Source organism: Malaclemys terrapin, chromosome 3, assembly GCF_027887155.1.
Source record: "Malaclemys terrapin pileata isolate rMalTer1 chromosome 3, rMalTer1.hap1, whole genome shotgun sequence".
NCBI lineage: Eukaryota > Metazoa > Chordata > Testudines > Emydidae > Malaclemys > Malaclemys terrapin.
The window spans coordinates 196,422,758-196,448,423 of NC_071507.1; the positions used below are offsets into that span (position 1 = coordinate 196,422,758).

At 45.7% G+C, this 25,666-nt stretch overlaps 1 protein-coding gene across 7 annotated transcripts in view; it reads right to left on the minus strand.

The window, feature by feature from the left end:
* Positions 1–25,666, minus strand: part of PKHD1 (PKHD1 ciliary IPT domain containing fibrocystin/polyductin) — a 390,722-nt gene that overhangs the window by 321,752 nt on the left and 43,304 nt on the right. For 6 of the 7 annotated variants that reach the window (XM_054023614.1, XM_054023615.1, XM_054023613.1 and 3 more), the window contains exons 19-26: positions 24,326–24,468; positions 16,452–16,582; positions 13,970–14,154; positions 13,065–13,203; positions 6,626–6,780; positions 6,012–6,196; positions 4,089–4,211; positions 1,307–1,412 (exon numbers count right to left, since the gene is read on the minus strand). In XM_054023614.1, the coding sequence (XP_053879589.1) occupies positions 1,307–1,412; positions 4,089–4,211; positions 6,012–6,196; positions 6,626–6,780; positions 13,065–13,203; positions 13,970–14,154; positions 16,452–16,582; positions 24,326–24,468 (1,167 nt within the window). The remainder of the gene's footprint in view (positions 1–1,306; positions 1,413–4,088; positions 4,212–6,011; positions 6,197–6,625; positions 6,781–13,064; positions 13,204–13,969; positions 14,155–16,451; positions 16,583–24,325; positions 24,469–25,666) is intronic. The other variant, XM_054023612.1, reaches the window with a different exon arrangement.

Sequence of the window (25,666 nt, forward strand, 5' to 3'; positions counted from 1 at the left end):
TGTTTGCCTGGACTGTGCATCAAACAGTTATGAACAGCACACACAATTGTCTGTTGTCCGACAAACTGAATAAAGAGGTAACATTTTTCAGGTAAATTGTTGGCTATGAATAGTGCACCCCTCTCTAGTCCTGATTTTGAGATACTCAGTCCATCTTATATATAATATTCTGGGATAAGAAAAATATAAAATAAATTGGCCTCTATCAGTTTAATTCTATTGGACTAGACCCTGGTGTGATTTGACGTAACTCTGTTGACGTCACTGTAGTTATGCTGATGTACAACAGCTGAAGATCAGGCTTTATCATGGGGCAATGTGCCTGAGCACACCCCCTTGTGGTCCCGCGTGGTCCTGCAAGTACACAGCCCTCAACTCTCAGGGTTCAGAAATAAACCACTCGCACCCAGAGTCTTTAAACAATAGTCCCCTTCTCCTGGGGTCCAACTTAGTTCAATTAGTTTACCGCAAAAGATCTCCCCTTTAGGTTCAGGGGTCTTCCCAGCCTTGCTGCTTGGGCCGGAGGGGACCATTGTAATCATCTAGTCTGACCTCCTGTACAATGTAGGCCATAGCACTTCCCCACCACCCTTAAACTCTATACAGTGTTACACCTATAGTCCCGGGGAGCCCTCATCTCCTGAGAGAAGCAGGGAAGAGCGCACGCGCATGCATGCACACACTCGCTCGTTCTCTCTCTCACACACACACACACACACACACACACACACACACACTCTCTCTCTCTCTGCTTCCTCTGATCCACTTTCCCACTTCCTTGCTGTGCTTTTTGTATCATCTGATTAATGGCTTAATTATTAGCATCTTAGTTCTCCTCAGCCTATCAATTAGGCACAGCTCTTCTTAATGTGGTCTGCTCTGGAGTAATTAATTAGAGCTGCAGTGACCAGAGTACTGGCCCTGCTGCTGTTGTCCAGCACTCTGTCACAGGCAGCAACAATCAGAATGGTAGCACTGTAAACAACCTTTGCAAAGCTGTACACAATTCCAAAGGCTGTAAGGGATACAGTTAAAAGAGATGGATCCAAACTACAAAATTCAGATCCGAACACAGATTCCAACACACCAAGTTCATGCATTTTTCTCCACATAACTAGGGTTTTTATTTTAGCCATTGTAGAAATAGGGGCCAGATACAAAATTCAGATCCAGAACTGGGTACAGATTCCAAACTTTCCTAAGTTCCGGGGTGTTCGGACCCAAGAAATTTGGCCTGAGCCCATCTCTAATATCAGAGAGGCCCTTTTGACAGCTCAGTCATCCCATGAAGTGCAAATACCATTACCTAGTGAATACTCCACATGGCTGACTAAAGGGGTTGCTTCCTGAGAATACTGAAAGGCACATGAACCAGAGCAGTTTGCTGGGACATCATTCACCACCACCACCACCTGAAGAAATGGAGAAGAATGTTATTCCAAAAGAGGGAAGGGGACCCAGGTTGTTAACAGAGCTCTACAAAATGCTGACAATTAAACCCAGAATGTTGCCTAGTTTCATTTCAAATTTGGCCATAGTTTTCTAGGGTTCACTGTAGGCAAGCCAGGGCCTATATTGATAACCTCCCTAGGTGCCTGTTGGATCATTTCTCATTTTTGACTGATAGTCACAGCTCCTCCCAGCTCCAATCCTCCCAGTTGATTGAATGCTCTGATTTACTCTACAGTCATCTCCTACCCTATGTGAAAGCCAGTATAAACTGTTGTTACACTCCAAAAAGTACCTTGTGGGGTCCCCTATTTATAAGAAATTCCAGATCAAGTCTGATCAGCTAACAGGCCCAAAGGTAATTTTTTTTTAGCTGCTTGTGCTCCAAAGCTCCATTTGGGATCTGAAAACCAAGTTGTGATCTTGCTGCCTCTAGCAGTACTTCACCCCCCGTGAAAAAGTGTCTGCATTCTGAACTGGACTGGTGAAGCACAAGGTGCTTCTCCCACCAGCCTGCTGGTCCCCCGGGGCTAACAGGAGGGAAACACTGGACCGTGCTGATAGCAAAAGTAGATTGTGTCAAAGGGAGGATAGCTCATTGGCCTGCTAAACCCAGGGTTGTGAGCTTCAATCCTTGAGGGGGCCATTTAGGGATCTGGGGCAGAAAAATAGTTGGGGATTGGTCCTGCTTTGAGCAGGGGGTTGGACTAGATGACCTCCTATGGTCCCTTCCAACCCTGATATTCTCTGAAAAACAGACAGGAAGCAGCTAAGAACTGGCATGTGCTACAGCCCCCCCCCCCTTTTTTTTTTTTAACACTATAACCACACATTAAAATCAGAGGGGAATTTTGGTATTTGCTATTGGTATCAAGCCAAGACAGTGCTTCAAATGAACAACAAACCTGAGTGAGGAAATTTCTCCCATGTGTAAGAAAACCATAATGTTCTGTCTATCTCACTAGGTATATCCATGGCCCCAAGCACTGCAGCATCTGAAAGCCTCACAAGCTTTAATGTATTTATTCCTACAATGCTCCTGTGAGGGAGGGGAGTGCTATTGTCCCTGTTTTACAGATTGGGAACAGAGGCCTTGTGAGACTAAGTGACTTGAGCAAGGTCACACAGGAAGTTCCTTGAAGAGCAGAGGACTGAACATGGGTCTTTTAAGTCCCGGGCTAGGACCCCACTGTGATGCTCTGTACCTCAGGAGCACAGCCGGCACCCCCATGTTCATCCTTATAATATGATTCTGTGGTATCCAATGCAAAGTTTGTCATGTTGGGTGTCTTCGGAAGACTCATGATGCACTGAGAATTGTTGTTATAGTAATGTTATAGGTTGTAATTTCATGTATATAGTTATGAGGATGAAAATGTGTCCTCAGGGCTTAAAACAAGCCCAGGCAAAACTTTCCAGGAGCAGAGGGGCAGTTCACACCTCATCAGGGCATGTCTGGGACAAACCCAGTCCAGCCTCACAGGAACAAAGGACACCGGCCTAGGCAGCAACAAAGGATCTGTTGGACTCTCAAGTGAGTCACCCCCCTTCCTTTGATCAGTTTGGGACTACGATGAGGTAACGCTCACTTGACTCTAAAGGGAGGGGGGGCAAAGGCAAGAGGGAAGAAAAGACATGATAGGGAGAGATGTTTGCCATGCTCACTGTCTCTTCCACCTCCATCTACAGACACCACCACCAAGCGCCTAAAGCGCTGATCAAAGGGGAGAGCCTGGCTGAAGGGCAGCCAGCCAGCCTGTGGTGAGAAGCATCTAAGTTTGTAAGGGCATTGAAAGTGTTAAGATCAGCTTAGAATGTGTTTTGCTTTTATTTCATTTGACCAAATCTGACTTGTTATGCTTTGATTTATAATCACTTAAAATCTATCTTTTGTAGTTAATAAATTTGTTTGTTTAGTCTAGCTGAAGCAGTGCGTTTGGTTTGAAGCATGTCAGAGACTCCCCGTGGGATAACAAGCCTGGTTCATATCAATGTCTTTGTTAAATTGACGAACTCATATAAGCTTGCAGCGTCCAGCGGGCATAACTGGACACTGCAAGACAGATTCCTAGGGTTGTGTCTGGGACCGGAGATATCAGCTAGTTGCATAATCCAAACAGCGGCTGGCCAAAAGTGCTCACTCACGTCGCTGGGAGCAGTTTACATGCTAGAGGCTGTGCGTGAATAGCCCAGGAGTGGGGGTTCTCACGGCAGAGCAGGGTAAAGTTGGCTCCCAGAGTTGAGGATTGGAGTGACCTAGCAGATCACCGGTCCGGATAACACCAGGGGAACGTCACACCCACTCACTAGGTCAAACCCTGCTAAATAATGGTCCAAAAACTGCAGTTTAATATAGTGTTGCTACAGTGTTTGGAAGTTATCACTATAGAAACCAGTATCAGTTTGGTTTAACGGCACAGTCATAGATACATTGTTAGCTCTAAGCCCCTGCCTCACAAGGAAAAATCCCCCTCCCTTACTCGTGGTTAGTAGTATCTTAATCTGTACTGAGTCTCATTGATTGAAATGCCTTTCTCATGGAGTGCAGCACAGTTCAGCAAGTGTAGGGTGACCGGATCTGTCTGGCAGACAGCAAGTCACAATGAGTTTATGGGAACTGTGGTCAGTTGGTGACCTACCTGCGTGTGGTTATTGGCAGTAGCTAGCATGTCTCCAAATATTGGTCCAATAAATACGCCGCCATCATAAACCACACGAGCTGCAATGGTTGGGTTAAGTCCTGTGAGGTTTTCAGCAGAGACCTAGCATAGCGTGAAAGAATAAAGAATCAATTTTTTCTCAGCTTTATAAAAACTTTTTTTTCTTATGCACGTTGTGTATCATTTCATAAGCAACTCAAACTCACATAGCTAAGGTTTACACTAAGGGCTACAATGAATGAATGGGAACATTCTCTGTATCTGCTTATATGGCCCCATTGGCACAACATCCAAGCCCCTCACAACCTTAGGGTATGCATCCCACAACACAATGTTGCAATCTCCATTTTACAGGTGGGAAACAGGCAAAAAGATTAAGAAACATGGTTTAAGGTCATGAAGGGAATCTGCCCTGAAGCACAGAATGGAACCCATTTTTTCCATCTCCGAGGCCCGTGTCTTCAGCACCAGACCACCCTGCCTCCCTAGCTATGGCTTTACATTGGCAAAGAAACATACACAGGATTCCCTATATACCAATGCTCCATCTCAGTCTAATATGCTGTCTCTGACAGGAGGCAATGCCACATCCTTCATAGGTTGGTGTAAAAGCCCATTAATGCACCCTGTCCAAACTGAGAGTAGGACCATGCTAGCTACTACCTCATTTGAGCAGGACTTGGACAGAGGCGACACATAATTCTTGATTGGGGAGGGGGGCATGATTTAAAGGTTCTGGAGTGGCACGTGACCGCCCCACATGTCACTTCTGGGCCCTTTCCCACTCCGCTCGTGCCTCCTACGCCCACTCCAAGCCAGCACCACATTGCTCCCACACCCCTCACAGCTCCTTCCCCACTTCTCCCATTGCCTCCCTGCTGCAGGCATGACACAGACTGGAGCAGGGTCCGGACACTTACTACCATCGGTAACTGCGGCTGGGGACGAGGAAGGGACAGGACTCTGCAGGCTTCCCCAGGCCCCCTCTGGCAGAGCTGTGCTGCCAGCCTGGTCTCTCTTCCCTGCTCCAGGCACCTCCTAGCAGGGCTCAGTGGGAGCCCTAGGTGCTAGTGCCTTTCCCAGGCATATGCCCCTCAGCCGTGCTCACCCCAACTCCCACCCTGGGAGAAATCTTGGGGGGCACATCACTCCTCATGCCCCCCTACACATCACCTCTATTGGGGAGGGTTTCTCTGACCAGCATGAACATGGACTTTTGTCTGAGAACCACATGAGAATCAGGTAATAAAACCCGGGTGGGTTACTCCATAGCATAATTCTCAGAGACAAAACCCTATCCCACCTTGGTCAGAGAACCATGCTAGAAGTCTGCTAGCAGCAACTATGTTTAAACATGACTGTGGCTAGCACAAGTCCAATCCCCATGTCAATGGGGCCTTCTTGTGCACTACTGTAGCACGTGGGGGAGTTACTTCCTGACCTCGGGCTTATGTTTCAAAACATGAGGGTTGGTGGCTTCATATTTTTATCTCTTTGACTCTAACTGCTGTTCCTTTTCTTAATCATCTAACCACTCTAGAACTGACTAAGTTATTGCTCTCAATAATAGCCTTTGTCAGGCACTTTGCTGGAGTCTCCTGAGAGATCTAGGTGAATAAAACCTTTGTGGAAATGAAGCCTGTCAACACAGACATACTGGCTGGCAGATTTAAGGATGCAGCAACAGTTAGGGGGGAGATATAGCTCAGTGGTTTGCGCATTGGCCTCCTAAACCCAGGGTTGTGAGTTCAATTCTTAAGGGGGCCATTTAGGGATCTGGGGCAAAAAAAATAGTTGGGGATTAGTCCTGCTTCGAGCAGGAAGTTGGACTAGATGACCTCCTGAGTCCCTTCCAACCCTGATATTCTATGAATATTGCATTAAAAGAAAAAATCATCATACATCAATAACAATGGGCAAGTCACCAGTCATGGAGTTCCAGGTCAGTGTCCATACATTTTGGTAACAAGTGCTCACGTCTTTGGTCACAGTGAAATCACTGGCATTGAGGTACTGGACTGTGGAGTTATCTGAGTTGCACTGCAGGAGCTCACGGAGGTGATGGGAGGAGACATGCACCGGGACACCTGGGAAGTTCATTATAAAACAGGGATATCAACAGCTGTGCAGCCACAGATCCACCTGGACCAAACCTGGGAAGGTATAACAGCGAGGGGGACATTACATGCACATCCATAGGATCTAATGCTTTAGAGAGGTATCACTGTCCTATAACATACCCTTAGTATGACAAACCCTCTGAGGGTCTGAGCTAAACCCCATAGAAGTCAGTGGGTGTCTCTCCATTCTCCTCAGTTGGGTTTTGGATCAGTACCTAAAGCTGTCATCCAAAAATATCCCTCCCCGCTTTGGGTCAGATAAATATGAAGAACTAGCAGCTGCCCCCCAAAGGGGACAGTCTGACAGCCCTGCCTTTGCAGGAATGTTTCCAGGGGTGATGTCCCGGCTCACCTTCCTTTGGCTCCCAGAAAAGGAAAGTTTCACCCTCCCTTTACCTGATATCACTGTATTGGGCAGCAGGATCCGGAAAGTCCCGCCAATGGGTGGGGATGCAGCTTGCAGTCTCTGAACTGTCAGACTGACATTTGCACCTTCCGTGGACACAGCCAGGTGATCCTCTTCTGAGCCCTCCGAGGGCAAAGCTCCCCTGCTGGAGAGAATTGAACCATCTGAGTCAGCAGCTCCAGTGCGCGATGCACAACTCCACTCCAATGCAATCAGCAGGAGTGGGAGATTGCAAGCAAAATTCAGCTGATTGCAATATCTTGAACCAGCTATTGTTCTCCATACAGAGCTAGGCAGAAATGAACCAGAAAGCCCCTCACAAAGGCTGGCCAAATAGCTTTTGTGCCTGTCCCCGTCTGAGTCTGCTGAACTGAACCTTAGCATTTCAACACTTGGCACTGCGATAAGGCAGCATTTTCAAAGTGATGTAATGTCTGCGCTCCAGGAGCCCAGCCTCGGAGCTTCAGTAATACTTTGTCAAACTCTTTGGGCTACTGAACTTCAAACAAAAAGTACAGGAGTACTTGTAGCACCTTAGAGACTAACAAATTTATTAGAGCATAAGCTTTCGTGGGCTACAGCCCACTTCTTCGGACGCATTTAGAATGGAACATATATTGAGGAGATATATGTACACACATACAGAGAGCATGAACAGGTGGGAGTTGTCTTACCAACTCTGAGAGGCCAATTAAGTAAGAGAAAAAAAACTTTTGAAGTGACAATCAAGATAGCCCAGTACAGACAGTTTGATAAGTGTGAAAATACTTACAAGGGGAGATAGATTCAAAGTTTGTAATGGCTCAGCCATTCCCAGTCCTTATTCAATCCTAAATTGATTGTGTCTAGTTTGCATATCAATTCCAGCTCAGCAGTCTCTTGTTGGAGTCTGTTTTTGAAGTTTTTCTGTTGTAAAATAGTCGCCCGCAGGTCTGACATTGAATGACCAGACAGGTTAAAGTGTTCTCCCACTGGTTTTTGAATGTTATGATTCCTGATGTCAGATTTGTGTCCATTAATTCTTTTGCGTAGAGACTGTCCGGTTTGGCCAATGTACATGGCAGAGGGGCATTGCTAGCACATGATGGCATATATCACATTGGTAGATGTGCAGGTGAACGAGCCCCTGATGGTGTGGCTGACGTGGTTAGGTCCTATGATGATGTCACTTGAATAGATATGTGGACAGAGTTGGCATCGGGCTTTGTTACAAGGGTAGGTTCCTGGGTCAGTGTTTTTGTTCAATGATGTGTGGTTGCTGGTGAGTATTTGCTTTAGGTTGGGGGGTTGTCTGTAAGCGAGGACAGGTCTGTCTCCCAAGATCTGTGAGAGTGAGGGATCATCTTTCAGGATAGGTTGTAGATCTTTGATGATGCGCTGGAGAGGTTTTAGTTGGGGGCTGAAGGTGACAGCTAGTGGTGTTCTGTTATTTTCTTTGTTGGGCCTGTCTTGTAGGAGGTGACTTCTGGGTACTCATCTGGCTCTGTCAATCTGTTTTTTCACTTCAGCAGGTGGGTATTGTAGTTTTAAGAATGCTTGATAGAGATCTTGTAGGTACTTGTCTCTATCTGAGGGATTGGAGCAAATGCGGTTATATCTTAGAGCTTGGCTGTAGACAATGGAACATGTGGTGTGTCCTGGATGGAAGCTGGAGGTATGTAGGTAAGTGTAGCGGTCAGTAGGTTTCCGGTATAGGGTGGTATTTATGTGACCATCACTTATTAGCACAGTAGTGTCCAGGAAATGGACCGCTTGTGTGGATTGATCTAGGCTGAGGTTGATGGTGGGATGGAAATTATTGAAATCATGGTGGAATTCCTCCAGGGCTTCTTTTCCATGGGTCCAGATGATGAAGATGTCATCAATGTAGCGCAAGTTGAGTAGGGGCGTTAGGGGACGAGAGCTAAGGAAGCGTTGTTCTAAGTCAGCCATAAAAATGTTGGCATACTGTGGGGCCATGCGGGTACCCATAGCAGTGCCGCTGACTTGAAGGTATATATTGTCTCCAAATGTGAAATAGTTGTGGGTGAGGACAAAGTCACAAAGTTCAGCCACCAGGTTAGCTGTGACATTATTGGGGATACTGTTCCTGATAGCTTGTAGTCCATCTTTGTGTGGAATATTGGTGTAGAGGGCTCCTACATCCATAACAAATTAAGGCTCCCAATAACCTTTCTGTATTATCATTCCCAATGTGGGACAATGGGCACAGAGAGGGGATATGACTTACCTGAGGTCATACAAGAAGGCTATAGAAGAACTAGGAACGGACAACCCAGGTCTCCCAACTCTTGTCTATCTTAGGTACTTATACAACTCTCATCACCACAGTATCCCAGCACCTGACAAACTTAAACACGTTTATCCTCCGAAGACCCCTTCTGAGGTAGATTAGTGCTACTATCCCCATTTACTGACGGGAACGAAGGGTGAGTCTGCCCTGGTGCTGGAGATGTAATTTCCAGCTCAGGTAGACATACTCACACTAGCTTTGATCAAGCTAACATGCTAAAAATAACAGCATAGCCACAGTGGCACAGGTTATAGGATGGGGTAGCTGCCCTGAGTACAATCCCACCCTCGACCCTCTGTACCTACTCAGGCACTTTGGGGGCTACACTGCTATTTTTAGCACAATGCATTGAGACGCCGATGCATTGAGACACTGAGTTAGCACGAGTACATTTATCCTACCTGGAATTACATCTTCAGCTTGACTGTGGGCATACCCTAACTGACTTCCTTAATGTCTTGACAATCTCTTTGGTGAGGAGGGGACTTGACTGCATGCCTTTCACGTCCCAGGTTAAGGCTCTAACTGACAGGCCCACCCCCAGCCCTAAGTTTTAACCACAAGGTCATCATCCTGCCTAGTTTTAGTCAATGTTTGTACAGTGCTTTGAGATCCCCTGGCCGGAGGAGCTACAGAAGAGCAAAGCAATATCAGACACTTTCATAAAGATTGTCTCCAAACAAGGAAGCCGACAGTGATTCAGATGTGCTTTGAAAAGCAACATGGCACCTTATCATTGTAACTGTTGTTCTTCAAGATGGCTGCCTGCAAGGATCCATGCCACAAGTGATGTGTATGCACCCCATGGAGTTTAGACCAGCAGCGTCCTTTGGAAGTGTTTAAGGACCTAGGCAGGGAACACTCACAGCCCTGACAGACACTGCTATTCCAAGTTCACACTGTCATGGTACATGCATCATCTGCAGCAGGGGACAATGGAGGTGATGCTTAAAGAACAATTGTTTGATGCTTCACAGTTATAATCTTGTCTTCTTCTTCTTAGTAGTAGTATTATGGTAGAACTTAGAAACCCCTGGACCTGGACCCCATTGTGCCAGGCGCTGTACAAATAGAACAAAAGGACAATCCCTGATCCAATGACCTTACAAGCTAAACAGGTTTGTTATGCCAAAGGGATAATTAAAAAAGGTTGGAGTGATATTTACTCAAGTAGCTTTCATAAACCTGCTCGGTGTCTCAATGCATCTAATGATGGCAAGGACAAGTTATCAGTGCTTACAATACAGACTGATTGGCCTGCAACTTTAAGATAGTTTTTAAAAATTTGTACTTCACCACTTTAAGTGTGGTTGGAGAAAAACAAATGTCCTCGGTGGCACAAGAGTGTCACCATGTGGTGACTTGTATGAATATCAGCTATATAATTCCCTAATTAAACACGTTTATTCTAATTCATAGATTTTAAGGAAAGAAGGGACAATTAGATCAGTGGCTCTCAATCTTTTCAGTCTACTGTACCCCTTTCAGGAGTCTGATTTGTCTTGTGTACCCCCAAGTTTCACCTCACTTAAAAACTACTTGCTTACAAAATCAAACATAAAATACAAAAGTGTCATAGCATACTAGTACTGAAAAATTGCTTATGTTCTCTTTTTTACCATATATTTATAAAATTAATCAATTGGAATATAAATATTGTACTTACATTTCAGTGTATAGTACATAAAGCAGTATAAACAAGTCACTGTCTGTAGGAAATTTTAGTTTGTACTAAGCAACAGAGGGTCCTGTGGCACCTTTGAGACTAACAACTTCTGTTAGTCTCAAAGGTGCCACAGGACCCTCTGTTGCTTTTTACAGATTCAGACTAACACAGCTACCCCTCTGATACTTAGTTTGTACTGACTTCGCTAGTGCTTTTTATGTAGCCTGTTGTAAAACTAGGCAAATATCCAGATGAGTTGAGTACACCCTAGAATACCTATGGGTACCCTCAGGGGTACACATACCCCTGGTTGACAACCACTTCATTAGATGATCTAGCCTGACCTCCTGTACAACACAGGCCAAAGAATTTCCCCCAGTTGCCCCTGGATTGAGCCCAATAACTTGTGTTTGGCTAAAGACCATCTTCCAGAAGGGTATCCAGTCTAGATATGAAGACATCAGGACTGGAGAATCTACCACCTTCCTTCATAGTTTGTTCCAATGGTTAGCAACCCTCACAGTTAAAATTGCATGTTAGCTTAAATTTGAATTTGTCTGACTTTATCTTCCAGGCATTGGTTCCTGTAATGTCTTTCTCCCCTAGATTAAAGAATTCTTTACTACTCCCGTAGAGTCTCCCTGTGTCAGTACTTAGACACTAATCAAGTCACCTCTTAATCTTCTTTTTGACAAATAAATCGATTGAGCTCTTTATGTCTCTCATTGTAAGGCATTTTCTCCAGTCCTCGAATCATTTTTGTACCTCTTCTCTGCCCCCTTTCCAGTTTTTTAACATGCTTTTTAAAAACGTTGACACCAGAAATGGATACCAGTATTCCACCAAACAGCTCACATACAAAAGTAAAATCCCCTCCCTGATGCCTATCCACTACTGCCCTGTTTATATATTAAAAAAAAAAAAAAAAAAAAAACAGAATTCAGACAAAGCTGAATTTATCCACTCATCTTAGTCCATGCCACATAAATATGGAACTTCTCGTTCCCTCTGTAAAACCTATCAGTGAGAGCGTAAAGCAGGGGTTCTCAAACTGGAGGTCGGGACCCCTCAGGGGGTCGCGAGGTTATTACATGGGGGGGTTGTGAGCTGTCAGCCTCCACCCCAAAGCCCGCTTTGCCTCCAGCATTTAGAATGGTGTTAAATTTATTAAAAAGTGTTTTAATTTATAAGGTCACACTCAGAGGCTTGCTATGTGAAAGGGGTCACCAGTTCAAAAGTTTGAGAACCACTGGTGTAAGGGGAGATCTACTTACAAGTGAAGTCATAGCTATGCTGTACCTATCTACCATGCTAGGAAGCTTGGCTGGTTTTGAATTGCAGACAGGGCTGTAGTGTGTTTTAACCATGTTACCAAATCACTTGAGAGCCTTGAACTTTGAAGGATTGTAGCAGGAACTACTTACACTGAACAGATAAGGTCTTGGGAGACCCCCTTAAAATATAAACTGGATTGTTTCCATTTCTCAATTTTTTCCTCCTTGCTGACTTGGGTTGCATTTCTTTAAAATCCATGAGTCTGATTTTTCAGAGGTGCTGAGCCATACAGCTGCCATAGATTTCAGTAAGAGTTGTAGGTGCTCCTTTCTTTGTCTGTCTGTGATCCAAGTAGACAAAACTCTCTGGGGCAGCGATGTATGTGTGTGTATAGCACCTACCACAATGGGACCCTGATCTCAGCTGGGGCCCATGGCTGCTACTGGAAATACAAATAATAATAACAAGCTGATTCATAATCACACACAGAGTGCTGGCCTTAAAAAATAACACTGAAAAAATGAATAAGAACAGCCCCTCCCTATGAGCTGTGAAAACAAACTGCACTACTACATAGGACACCAGGGTGAACCGGACCTGGGAGGTCATGGAGGAGTTCTTTGTTGTGTATGTAGGGTGGGATGGGGTGGAGTGTGTTTGGCTGGTTTTTAAGAGAATGAGCCCAAATCACAAAATCCAAATCTAAACTCCCCTCAAAGTTCCAGGCTGTTCGGACTCTGTGCTCCAGTTCAGCATGGAGATAAACCAGGCACAACATTCCAGTCCGGAACTAAATTCTCCCAAAGTTTGGGATTAGAAATTCAGGACTTTTTTTTTTAATCTAAAAGCGTATAGTTCTCTCTGTTCTGTTTAGTCCAGGGCCCTGCCTTACTGTTAACAAGTCGGGATTTCTGGTGACATGGGCCTCTGTCTGGTCCCCTTCAAGAAGGGCTGAGGCAAGATGAGACCTTCTAGCAGAGGGTCTGATGGAAAATGAACACACACAAAAAAACCCCATCAAGCACTTGCAAGTGAAAGAATAAGAATTCCTAGGAACAGCAACACAGGAATTGCCAGACTGGGTCAGATCTAGTCCAGCATCCTGACTCTGGCAGCGGCCAGCACCAGCTGCTCCAGAGGAAGGTATGAGAATCTATACTAGGCCCATGTGGGATAATCTGCCTCCAATTCCTACCTCAGTGACAGAAGAGGGAGATTGCTGCCACAGCCAGCCACCAGAAAGGACACGTTGTAGGTTGAGGGAGACCCCACCACAGATACTTCTTGGATAACATTTCCACCCGGACGAGCTGGTCTGGGATCCCTTTGAAAAACTGAAAGGAAAATATTATTATTCATTAGCGATAGTCACTGTTTTTTTTTATTTCAAAACTTCAAAGTCGTTTCCGTTTCAAAATTGGAAACGGACCCACTTGTTGGTGTTTCTTCAATATTTCTCATAACATTGGCAACTTTTTATCAAAAATGTCAGTGAATTGTTTCATTTACTGAAAACCCAGTGTTTTCAGGGAGCTAAAAAGGGTCAACCACCATTTTTGATACGGTAGAACCTCAGAGTTACAAACACCTTGGGAATGAAGGTTGTTCGTAACTCTGAAATGTTTGTAACTCTGAACAAAACATTAGGGTTGTTCTTTCAAAAGTTTACAACTGAATATTGACTTAATACAGCTTTGAAACTTTACGATTGAGAAGAAAAATGCTGCATTCCTTTTATTTTATGAATAATTTTACATTTAACACAGTACTGCAGTGTTTTTGCTTATTTATTTATTTATTCTCTCTGCTGCTGCCTGATTGCGTACTTCCGGTTCCAAATGAGGTGTGTGGTAACTGGTCAGTTTGTAACCCTGGTGTTCATAACTCTGGGGTTCTACTGTAGACGTTTTCAATGAAAACAAAATAAATTTAAGTTGATCGTTTTTCAAGAAACTGTTTTCAGAAAAATGCAGGGCATTTTTTTTCTTTGTATTTTTTGAATGAAAAAACACTCTCTCTAAAAGCCAGCTCATGTATTGATATTTTGTAGGGAAGGTAGTGCCTAGAACAACAGCAACAAAGAGAAAGGGATTCAATTACCAGCTACGTTTCTATCTGAGACGATAATTTCATCAAGGTAAAACCAGCCAGATGTCTCCTCCTCTCTCTCAGGGATCAGCATGTCGATCTGATGCACAAATACCGGTGAGTTGGCTTCAAGGTCCCGGAGGGATTCAGAGCCATTCACACAGCCCCTCCAGAGATCAGCACACGTGAACTTCCAGCTGAAAGGCATTCAGAGTGCATTTCACTAATAGCCAGCTTAAGGGATAGGTGAGCTAGGCAGCTGCCTAATTCTTATACCCAAGTGGGCGCTAATATGATGGCCACCATCTCGGCTGACACACTCAGAATTGAACCAGGGATCTCCAGAGCTATAAGTCACTACAGCATGAGTTAAAGCATCATGGCTTCCCCAGTGAGGGGTTTCAACAGCCTTGTCTTCTCTGTGGTTCAACCCAGAGCAGGACCTGTTACGCACACTCACCAGTGGGTTACACAAAGACTGGGCCTCCTCATGTTCAAATTGTTTTAAACAATACTAAAAATATCTGGGCCTGTTTGGCATGCAGCAGGGAGATCCCAGGCTCCTCCCGTATGCCCAGAGTGCTTTAATGCTAGAATTCCAAGCCTCTGCAACACAGAGAGCTGCATTATCACCTTGCCAGGTACTCAAGGGCTGTACCTAGTAAATCATAGATTTCCAAAAATAAATGCAACACCACAGCCATGCAATTAGCTCACACCTCTCTGCCTTGAGAAACAGAAACCGATTGTTGCTTAGCTTGACTAAAAGCCTCTGTTAATCAGCTTTTCTCTTACCCTGCAGATACACAGAGAAAGAGTGGCCCACAGCTGCATTTCATGGCAAATGTATCTTCACTTGTCGTGATACATATCACTTGCCCATGCCTTAAACCTTCATGCCAGCTGTTGCAATCCCCACCACCACCTTGGAAGCACTGTTACAACTATGCAAAGGATCCTGAGGGGTTGTGGGTGTATAGCAAATGTCAAATGCTCTTAATATGTATGGCAATATTCACCTAGGGCCAGTCCTCTCAGCTAGTGCAAAAAGGAAATCTGGGTAAGAATCTTGTCTCTACTAAACGCAAAGAGGACATATTAAATTAACAGCCAGGTTCAACCCTTAACCATTATAAAAGCTAACGAGCACAACAGAATATGTCATACCAAACTAGACCACTTGTCGACCTAGGATGGTATCCTATCTCCAAGAACGGCCAATGAAATAACTTTAGACTAAGTAAGGGTGAGCATTACGTCCAAGAAATATCCTTGCTGAGTTCCTGGAAAGGACTTTTGTTTGCCCCAACATAAAGACAGACCCCTGAAGAACACATCCCTGGCCTGGCACAGGATATAGCGCACGCTGAGATAGGACGCTTGCCAATAATCAGTTCCAACGCAGACCTCCAGCCAGGTTGGACATGCCCACAGTGGCTAGCCCTGTACAACTCAGCATTAACGTAGTGCATTGACTCCAACAATCCAGTCATCCAGGACAGAGCGCTGGGTTAAGGCGGAGTAGCAGCAGCATGCATTCTAAATACTTTGTTGAACTCAATGATGCAGGAAAGTATGGAGGGAAATAGCTTAATAAGCATCAAAAATAATTAGACATACCTAAGAATGGCATCTGCAGGTACATTTGTTAGGATAAAATCACAAGGGCTATCACTCCTATGTGTGTTTCCAGGAATATGCTGGCTGACAGATGGGGGTCAAGAAGAAATGCCATAAGTTCCTAACTATTTCTGAGATTAAGTGTTGTGCAGCCACTACTCGGAGTCTTTCCTGTTACAGCAGTTGGCTTGTGGAGTTCATTGTCAAGGCACCAAGGGGATGTCCACTCTACAGTTAAACACCCGCGTCTGGCCTGTGCTTGGGCTCACGGGGCTGGGGGTCGCAGGACTATTTAATGGCAGTGTAGACATTCAGGGTCAGGTCTGGGACCCTCCCTCCTGGCAGGGTCCCAGAGCTCCAGCACGAGCCCAGATAATTAAATAGCCCTGCAGCCCTAGCCCCACAAGCCCAAGCCAGCTGACATGGGCCAGCCATGAGTTTTTAACTGCAGTGTAGACACACCCCTAGAGGCCTTCAGGGAGGGGTATTATTACGATTACTGTGTCCACGTGTAACATACTGGTTAAATGGCTTGTGACTGGTCAGTCTCCAGTGGTAGCCCCACGAGGAAGATAAAAGCTTTGCTACTCCGTGTGGGTGTTCTCTATTTCAAGGGGTAAAGGCCTTGGAGGGGACAGTGCTGAGTTCTATTGCCAGTGCTCAGTGTGTGTGGTTTTGCTGATGAACACAACAGGCCAGATGTTCAGCTGGATTAAATATGCATAGCTCTATTGACTTCCATGGGGCTATGAAATTTTACACCAGCTGAGGTGCTGCCCCTATGCTGGTATGTCTACAGCACACAGGTTTGTTCTCTGAGTGTGGAGAAAGCCATTTGCTGAAACTATACCACATGTATCCTTGTACTGGGTACCTTTCTGGGCTGGTCTCATTCAGACTCCACAGGCAAGTAAGATTCTTCTTCACTGTATTTAGAAAGGTGTTGATATAGGACACCGAAACATAAAGGGTATCGCTCACGTAACCTTTATATGCAAAGCACACCTGAGAAAGGGGAAGGAAAACAATACATTATGGTTATTACCAGCTGAGGTCTGTTTCTTGACTTATGTGAAATGAGTTGCTGCTTTTAGTCCGATTTCTCGTGAAAAGAAGTTTACACTGTAATGCCCACTATCTTGACTGAAGTAATTGGCACTGCTGCTGGCATCTCCAACATAAAAAAGAATAAAATGGGCATTGAGAATGAATTGGCCCTTCTCACCCCACAGAGACCGTCATAATAATAATAATAATAATACAACCGCCCAGCTTTTATATAGCATTCTACCAAGGAGGTCAGCATCATTATCCCCTGTCAGGACTGAGATCCCCACTTTGAACTTTAGGGTACAAATGTAGGGGCCTGCGTGAAAAACTTCTAAGCTTAACTACCAGCTTAGCTCTGGTTCGGCTGCCACCATCAATGGATTCCCTCCCTGGGAAGCCTTGAAAAACCCTCACCAAATCCCTGGTGAAAACAAATCCAAAACCCCTTGGATTTAAAACAAGGGGAAATTAACCATTCCCCTCCTTCCTCCCACCAACTCCTGGTGAATCAAGATCCAAAACCCCTTTGGATCTAAAACAAGGAAAAAATCAATCAGGTTCTTAAAAAGAAGGTTTTTAATTAAAGAAAAAGGTAAAAATCATCTCTGTAAAATCAGTATGGAAATCAACCTTACAGGGTAATCAAACTTAAAGAGCTCAGAGGACTCCCCTCTAGTCTCAGGTTCAAAGTACAGCAAACAAAGAGAAACACTCTAGTAAAAGGTACATTTACAAGTTGAGAAAACAAAGGAAAACTAACACGCCTTGCCTGGCTATTTACTTACAAGTTTGAAATAGGAGAGACTTGCTTAGAAAGATGTGGAGAACCTGGATTGATGTCTGGTCCCTCTCAGTCCCCGAGAACGAACACACTCCCAAACAAAGAACACAAACAAAAGCCTTCCCCCCCCAAGATTTGAAAGTATCTTGTCCCCTTATTGGTCCTTTAGGTCAGATGCCAGCCAGGTTACCTGAGCTTCTTAACCCTTTACAGGGAAAAGGATTTTGGAGTCTCTGGCCAGGAGGGATTTATAGTACTGTACACAGGACAGCTATTACCCTTCCCTTTATAGTTATGACACGCCCCCCAAATCACAGATAGTGTTGGATGTTCGGTTCCACACTGGCTGTGATTTCTTCCTGGAGTTTTAGGAGAAAACAGAGTTAATAAGACACATGTACCTTTAGACATACGACTGATTATATAAAAACTAACAATATGTTTCATTCCAAAAACAATTGTTAACCAGTTAACTCTGGGAAACTTTCCCGGGAGAGTGCATCAGCCACTTTGTTAGAAGCTCCCGAAATGTGTTGTATTTCAAAATCAAAATCTTGGAGAGCTAAACTCCACCGAAGAAGTTTTTTGTTATTTCCCTTGGCGGTATGAAGCCACTGTAGCGCAGCATGGTCTGTTTGTAGTTGGAAACGCCGTCCCCAAACATATGGGCGTAGCTTTTCCAGCGCATACACAATGGCATAGCATTCCTTTTCGCTGATTGACCAATGGCTTTCCCTCTCAGACAGTTTCTTACTGAGAAATACGACAGGATGGAATTCTTGATCCGGTCCTTCCTGCATTAAAACTGCTCCCACGCCTCGTTCGGACGCATCTGTGGTTACTTGGAACGGTTTGTCAAAGTCTGGGGCCCTTAGCACAGGGTCAGACATGAGTGTTGCCTTAAGCTGGTTAAAGGCCTTTTGACATTCATTAGTCCACTGAACTGCATTTGGCTGTTTCTTTCTGGTTAGGTCTGTCAGCGGGGCGGCGATTTGGCTGTAGTGGGGTACAAATCGCCTATAATATCCAGCCAAGCCTAAGAAGGATTGGACCTGTTTCTTAGACTTTGGAACCGGCCACTTTTGGATAGCATCCACTTTGGCCTGTATGGGATTTATAGTTCCTTGACCCACCTGGTGCCCCAGGTAAGTCACTCTGTTTTGGCCTATTTGACACTTTTTAGCCTTAACAGTTAGTCCCGCCTGCTGGATGCGCTCGAAAACTTTTTCCAGGTGCTCCATGTGCTCTGCCCATGAATCAGAAAAAATGGCCACATCATCGAGGTAGGCAACTGCAGATTCTCCCAATCCCGCTAGGAGACCATCTACAAGTCTTTGGAAGGTGGCGGGTGCATTTCGCAACCCGAAAGGGAGTACATTGAATTCATACACCCCTGCCTGGGTGACGAAGGCTGACCTTTCCTTAGCGGGTTCATCTAGTGATACTTGCCAGTACCCCTTGGTTAAGTCTAAAGTAGAGATGAATTGGGCATGTCCCAATTTCTCCAATAGCTCATCTGTGCGTGGCATTGGATAGTTGTCAGGACGAGTTACAGCATTTAGCTTACGGTAGTCCACGCAAAAGCGTATTTCCCCATCTGGTTTGGGAACTAGAACCACTGGAGATGCCCATGCACTCTTAGAGGGGCGGATTATACCCATCTGTAGCATGTCCTGGATCTCCCTTTGTATAGCAGCTTTGGCATGAGGTGACTCCCGGTAGGGTGGGGTTCTAATAGGGTGAGCATTACCTGTGTCAATGGAGTGGTATGCCCGTTCGGTCCATCCTGGAGTGGCTGAGAAAATTGGTGCAAAGCTTGTGCACAGCTCCTTGATCTGCTGTCGCTGCAGACGTCCAAGGGTCATGGAGAGGTTCACCTCTTCCACGCCACCATCCTTTTTTCCTTCGTAGTAGACACCTTCAGGCCACTCCGCGTCATCTGTTTCCTGGGCAGTAAACTGGCAAACGTTTAATTCTCTGGAATAAAAGGGCTTAAGAGAATTAACATGGTATACCTTAGGCTTTATGTTGGAGGTGGGGGAGGCTATGAGATAGTTAACAGCTCCTAGGCGCTCCTGGACCGTGAATGGTCCTTCCCACGATGCTTCCATTTTATGGGCCTGGATTGCCTTTAAGACCATGACTTGGTCTCCTACTTTGAAGGACCGTTCTCTGGAATGCTTATCATACCAGGCCTTTTGCTCTTCCTGAGCATCCTTTAGGTTTTCTTTAGCAAGGGCCAAAGAATGTTGGAGGGTGTTTTGTAGGTTGCTTACAAAGTCTAGAATGTTTGTTCCTGGAGAAGGCGTAAACCCCTCCCATTGCTGCTTCACCAACTGTAATGGCCCCTTAACCTCACGGCCATACACAAGTTCAAATGGTGAAAACCCTAAACTGGGATGTGGTACAGCCCTGTAGGCAAAAAGCAACTGCTGCAACACGAGGTCCCAATCATTGGAGTGTTCATTTACAAATTTACGTATCATGGCCCCCAAAGTTCCATTAAACCTCTCCACCAGGCCATTGGTTTCATGGTGGTAAGGGGTGGCAACCAAGTGATTCACCCCATGAGCTTCCCACAGGTTTTCCATGGTTCCTGCCAGGAAGTTAGTTCCCGAATCTGTAAGGATGTCGGAGGGCCAACCTACCCTGGCAAAAATGTCTGTTAATGCCTGGCACACACTTTTAGCCCTGGTGTTGCTTAAGGGTACTGCTTCCGGCCATCGGGTAGCAAAATCCATGAAAGTCAGTACGTACTGCTTTCCTCTGGGTGTCTTCTTTGGGAAAGGACCCAGAATATCCACAGCTACGCGCTGAAATGGGACCTCAATTATGGGTAGTGGCTGGAGAGGGGCTTTAACCTGGTCTTGGGGTTTTCCCACTCGTTGGCACACCTCACAAGACCGGACATAATTAGCAACGTCCTTGCCCATTCCCTCCCAGTGGAAGGACTTCCCCAACCGGTCTTTGGTTCTGTTCACCCCAGAATGGCCACTGGGATGATCATGGGCTAAGCTCAAGAGCTTTACCCGATACTTAGTGGGAACTACCAACTGCCTTTGAGGATGCCAGTCTTCCTGGTGCCCACCAGAAAGAGTCTCCTTGTATAAAAGTCCTTGTTCTACAACAAACCGGGATCGGTTAGAAGAGCTGAGAGGCGGTGGGGTGCTCCGCGCCGCCGCCCAAGCTTTCTGAAGGCTGTCATCTGCTTCCTGCTCGGCCTGGAACTGTTCCCTTGATGCTGGAGACATCAGTTCCTCCTTGGACTGTGGACTGGGGCTTGGTCCCTCTGGAAGTGATGCAGGTGCTGGGGCTGTTTCCATTGACTGTGAACCGCTGTCCGCTGGTGCACTATGTGGTAACTCAGGCTCTGGCTGAGCCTCTTGGGTAGGATTATCTGCTGCTTCTGCCAGTTCAGGCTCTCTGGTGCCCTCTGGCATTGGAGTTGTAGACGGGTTTGCAAGCGCTGGACTCAGGGCTGGCAATGGTTCTGGTGCTGGTTGCGTTGCCAGTTCCGGTTCTGGGACTGGCTTTGGCTGGGTCTCTGGGATTGGATCCACTACGGCTGTTGCAGTCGTTGGCAGAGGATCCAGTTCCACCACCTTTGTCTGGGTCTCCGGTAACACAGACGGGGCCCTGGTGGACGGCTCAGGAACAGGGATGGGGGTGAAAGCTTGCTTAGCCTGGCTGCGGGTGACTATTCCCACCCTCTTGGCTACCTTCACATGGTTGGCCAAATCTTCCCCCAGCAGCATGGGAATGGGATAATTGTCATAGACTGCAAAAGTCCACATTCCTGACCAGCCCTTGTACTGGACATGCAACGTGGCTGTAGGCAAGGTTACAGATTGTGACACGAAGGGTTGAATTGTCACTGTAGCCTCTGGGTTGATGAGTTTGGGGTCCACTAGGGATTGGTGGATAGTTGACACTTGAGCCCCAGTGTCCCTCCAAGCGGTAACCTTCCTTCCGCCCACTCTCAAGGTTTCCCTTCGCTCCGAGGGTATGAGAGAGGCATCTGGGTTTGGGGATCTTTGGTGTGATTGGGGTGTAATGAACTGTAATCGGTTGGGGTTCTTGGGGCAGTGAGCCTTTATATGTCCCAGTCCATTACATTTAAAACATCGCCCTGCTAAGGTATCACCGGGACGAGGTTGGTTGGTGGAGACTGGTGTGGTGGGGTGGGAAGGCGTCTGGGGTTTCCTTTGGGATGTGGGTGGGGCCTTGGGTTGTCCCCGGTGGTAAGGTTTTGTTTCGGCTCGCCCCTTCTGATATTCGCTCCAACTGCTACTAGTTTTTTTCTTTTCTGCCACCTCCACCCATTGGGCTCCAATCTCCCCCGCCTCAGTTACAGTTTTGGGCTTCCTATCTAGGATGTACCTTTCTATTTCCTCAGGAACACCCTCTAAAAACTGCTCCATTTTTACTAGGGAAAGCAGATCTTCCAGAGATTTAACATTTGCTCCTGATACCCAGGCATCACAATTTTTGTCAATGTGGTAGGCATGACGGGTAAATGACACATCCGGTTTCCACTTTAGGGCTCTGAACCGCCGACGGGCATGCTCGGGTGTTATCCCCATTCTGATTCTGGCCTTGTTTTTAAAAAGTTCATAACTGTTCATGTGTTCCTTAGGCATTTCAGCCGCCACCTCTGCTAAGGGTCCACTGAGCTGTGGCCTCAGCTCTACCATGTACTGGTCTGTAGCGATGCTGTATCCAAGGCAGGCCCTTTCAAAATTTTCTAAGAAGGCCTCAGTATCATCGCCTGCCTTGTAGGTGGGGAATCTTCTGGGATGGGAAGTGGTACCTGGAGGGGGGTTGTTAGCATTGGCTGGTGCATCCTGCTTAGCCTTTGCTACTTCCAGTTCATGCTTCCTTTCTTTTTCTCTCTCCTCCATCTCTTTTTCTTTCATCTTCATCTCTCTCTTGTGGGCCTCCTCTTTGGCTTTTTCTTCTCTTTTTCTCTGCTCTGTCTCGAGTTTTGTTAATTGAAGCAGTCTCTGATGTTTTCTTTCATTTTCTTCTGCTTCTAGTTTGGCCAGTTCTATTTTGTTAGCTACTTCTTTGGTAGTCATTTTCCTGTTTTCTTGTGCTGGGTAACCCCCTTTGCAGTTGACAAACTGGGAAGCTCTCAGCTCTGGCTGCTGCAGAGTTAACAGTAACTTTCTAACTAGCTACTCCCGAGGATGTAAAAAGAAAAAAAAACAATTCAGCTTGTAAATACCTTTTACCAGTCATTTGCTAATTGAACCCTTCTCTTAACAAAGGACCTGTAAAAAAAACTTAACACCTCTGCCTTCAGGCAAGGAGAGATAAGATACGCATCTATCTACTTCCAGCTCGGCTTTCCAAGCAGCTAGAAGGAAAAAAAAATCTCACTGGCTTTTGGGTTTAAAATGATCCCACCGCTGCCACCATGTCAGGACTGAGATCCCCACTTTGAACTTTAGGGTACAAATGTAGGGGCCTGCGTGAAAAACTTCTAAGCTTAACTACCAGCTTAGCTCTGGTTCGGCTGCCACCATCAATGGATTCCCTCCCTGGGAAGCCTTGAAAAACCCTCACCAAATCCCTGGTGAAAACAAATCCAAAACCCCTTGGATTTAAAACAAGGGGAAATTAACCATTCCCCTCCTTCCTCCCACCAACTCCTGGTGAATCAAGATCCAAAACCCCTTTGGATCTAAAACAAGGAAAAAATCAATCAGGTTCTTAAAAAGAAGGTTTTTAATTAAAGAAAAAGGTAAAAATCATCTCTGTAAAATCAGTATGGAAATCAACCTTACAGGGTAATCAAACTTAAAGAGCTCAGAGGACTCCCCTCTAGTCTCAGGTTCAAAGTACAGCAAACAAAGAGAAACACTCTAGTAAAAGGTACATTTACAAGTTGAGAAAACAAAGGAAAACTAACACGCCTTGCCTGGCTATTTACTTACAAGTTTGAAATAGGAGAGACTTGCTTAGAAAGATGTGGAGAACCTGGATTGATGTCTGGTCCCTCTCAGTCCCCGAGAACGAACACACTTCCAAACAAAGAACACAAACAAAAGCCTTCCCCCCCCAAGATTTGAAAGTATCTTGTCCCCTTATTGGTCCTTTAGGTCAGATGCCAGCCAGGTTACCTGAGCTTCTTAACCCTTTACAGGGAAAAGGATTTTGGAGTCTCTGGCCAGGAGGGATTTATAGTACTGTACACAGGACAGCTATTACCCTTCCCTTTATAGTTATGACATCCCCATTTTACAGATGGGGAAAATGAGGCACAGAGAAGTGATTTGTCCAAGATCATCCAGCAGGCTAGTGGCAGAGGGGGAACAGAACCCTGGTCTTCTGAGTCTCATCCCAAGGCTCTATTTAGTATGGTGCCAAGAAGGGAGAGATCACTAGACTGGGAATCAAATGACCTGAATTCTATTCCCAGCTCTACCACTGCCTCCTTGTGTGACCTTCTGCAAGTCACTTAAACTCTTTGTGCCCTAATCTGTATAGTGAGGATGATGCTTACCTATCTTTATAACGTACTATGAGTTCTATGGGTGCAAATCTCTACAAGCGTTAAGCATTACATTAGTAGAGGCAGTCTCTCTAGGCAGGGTTGCAGCACATTCATGAAATAGCATGGAGTAGCTTGGACTGGCACTGACCACGGCACATCCTCTGGTTATCTCCAGAACACATCAATTTCCACAGTTGTCAATCTATCACCTTTAATAAGCAATAGAGTTTATGGATAAATAAGGTTTGCGTCTTCATGGCCCAGGAATATATCCTTAAGACACAATCTTGCGTGGGTTTGGGGAAAAGGGCAGATGGCCTCAATTTTCTAATATGTCTTGTCCATCTCTAATTTTTTGACGTTATTTGGTTCTCGGTACTTTCTTCTATGTTTTGCCCTACTCAGGCAGGCTACTTACATGTGTGTACTCAGTGAGGTTGTATCTTGGTAAAGTTGATGGAGACATTTTTACAAGATGTTTTGGCCTGTGAATACTGAACCTTCCACAAAAGGGTTCTGTCCAGCTGGCAACATGTCCCTCAGTGGCAGAGTCTCTCTGGCCTGACAGTGGTAAAAATGAAAGAGGTTAGATGTTTGAAAAGGATTCAGAAATCCATGGAGTGGCTGGAAACTCGAAGGTCTGGTGAATGCAATCTTGTGCCTAAATTTGCCTGAGCAAATAAATGATGCACACTTGCAAAGCAAGCTTTTGCACACGCGTGTGCCCAATGAAGCATACCAAGGAGGTGCGCACACTTTAAATACACGAGTACAATGGCTACCATGACAAACTGAACCAGGGATCTTGACAGCTGAAAGCATAACTCCCTGCAGCTTGATCTAAAGATCCAGTCGTTGTAGGTGAGGGGAGCACCAGACGCACCTCCCCAGTGGATTAGGCACAGAGAGTCACATGTAACACACCTTGACAAGTGAATTACAGATGCAGATCAAGCATGTTGTGATAATTGGAGCTCCATATTTACCCTCATTGTGAGCTCAGCTGAGAAGCGTGAGTGAAAGTTCATAAAGTGTCACAATAACCTAAAAATACTGATGGGGAATGGTGCAGAAGGGAGACAGACTGACAGTCTATACAAGAAATGCCTACTGATAGATCTCAAGGACTTATTAAGATCATGCCTGGGGCGCAAGAGAAGCGTGGGACTGGAATTCAGTGGCCCAAAATTGGTGTTTTGGCATTTAGGCCTAATTGGTGGACAAAATAATGAGGTGTTGGGCTATTCCACACACCACTCCCCTTTTGGGGGCCTCAAAAAGATTTTTGGGGGGGGGGGGGACGGGGGACGACTGATGGATGGGAAGGCTGAGTGACTGAAAGACAAGATCATGGGTAGGCGTGAGCTTCGCCATCATGACTGTCCCCCATCTCCTGCGACCCCAGGATCCAGCGTGACACGATTGTGCCATCTTCGTCCGAATCCCAAGAAACTTCCTGACTAGACCAGGCCAGAGACAGGGACCCAAATGACATCACCACCTCAACCAACTCTGGCTAAATCCCAAATACCACCTGGAATGTGAGACTGTCACCCTCATGCCCCCTTGTGCGTCCTTTTCCTTCCCCACTTTATTTCTTCTCCTTCCTATCTCCCTCTCTTTTTGCCTTCTGTTTAATAAGAGTCTTGCTTAGCCAGCCAGAACTGTATATTTTGCAACAGTGCTGTGAGCCTGCGACCAGAGAGACAGTTAAAAGCAATGCCCCAAGCAGCCCAATGTTGGTATGCAGGTCTCAGAG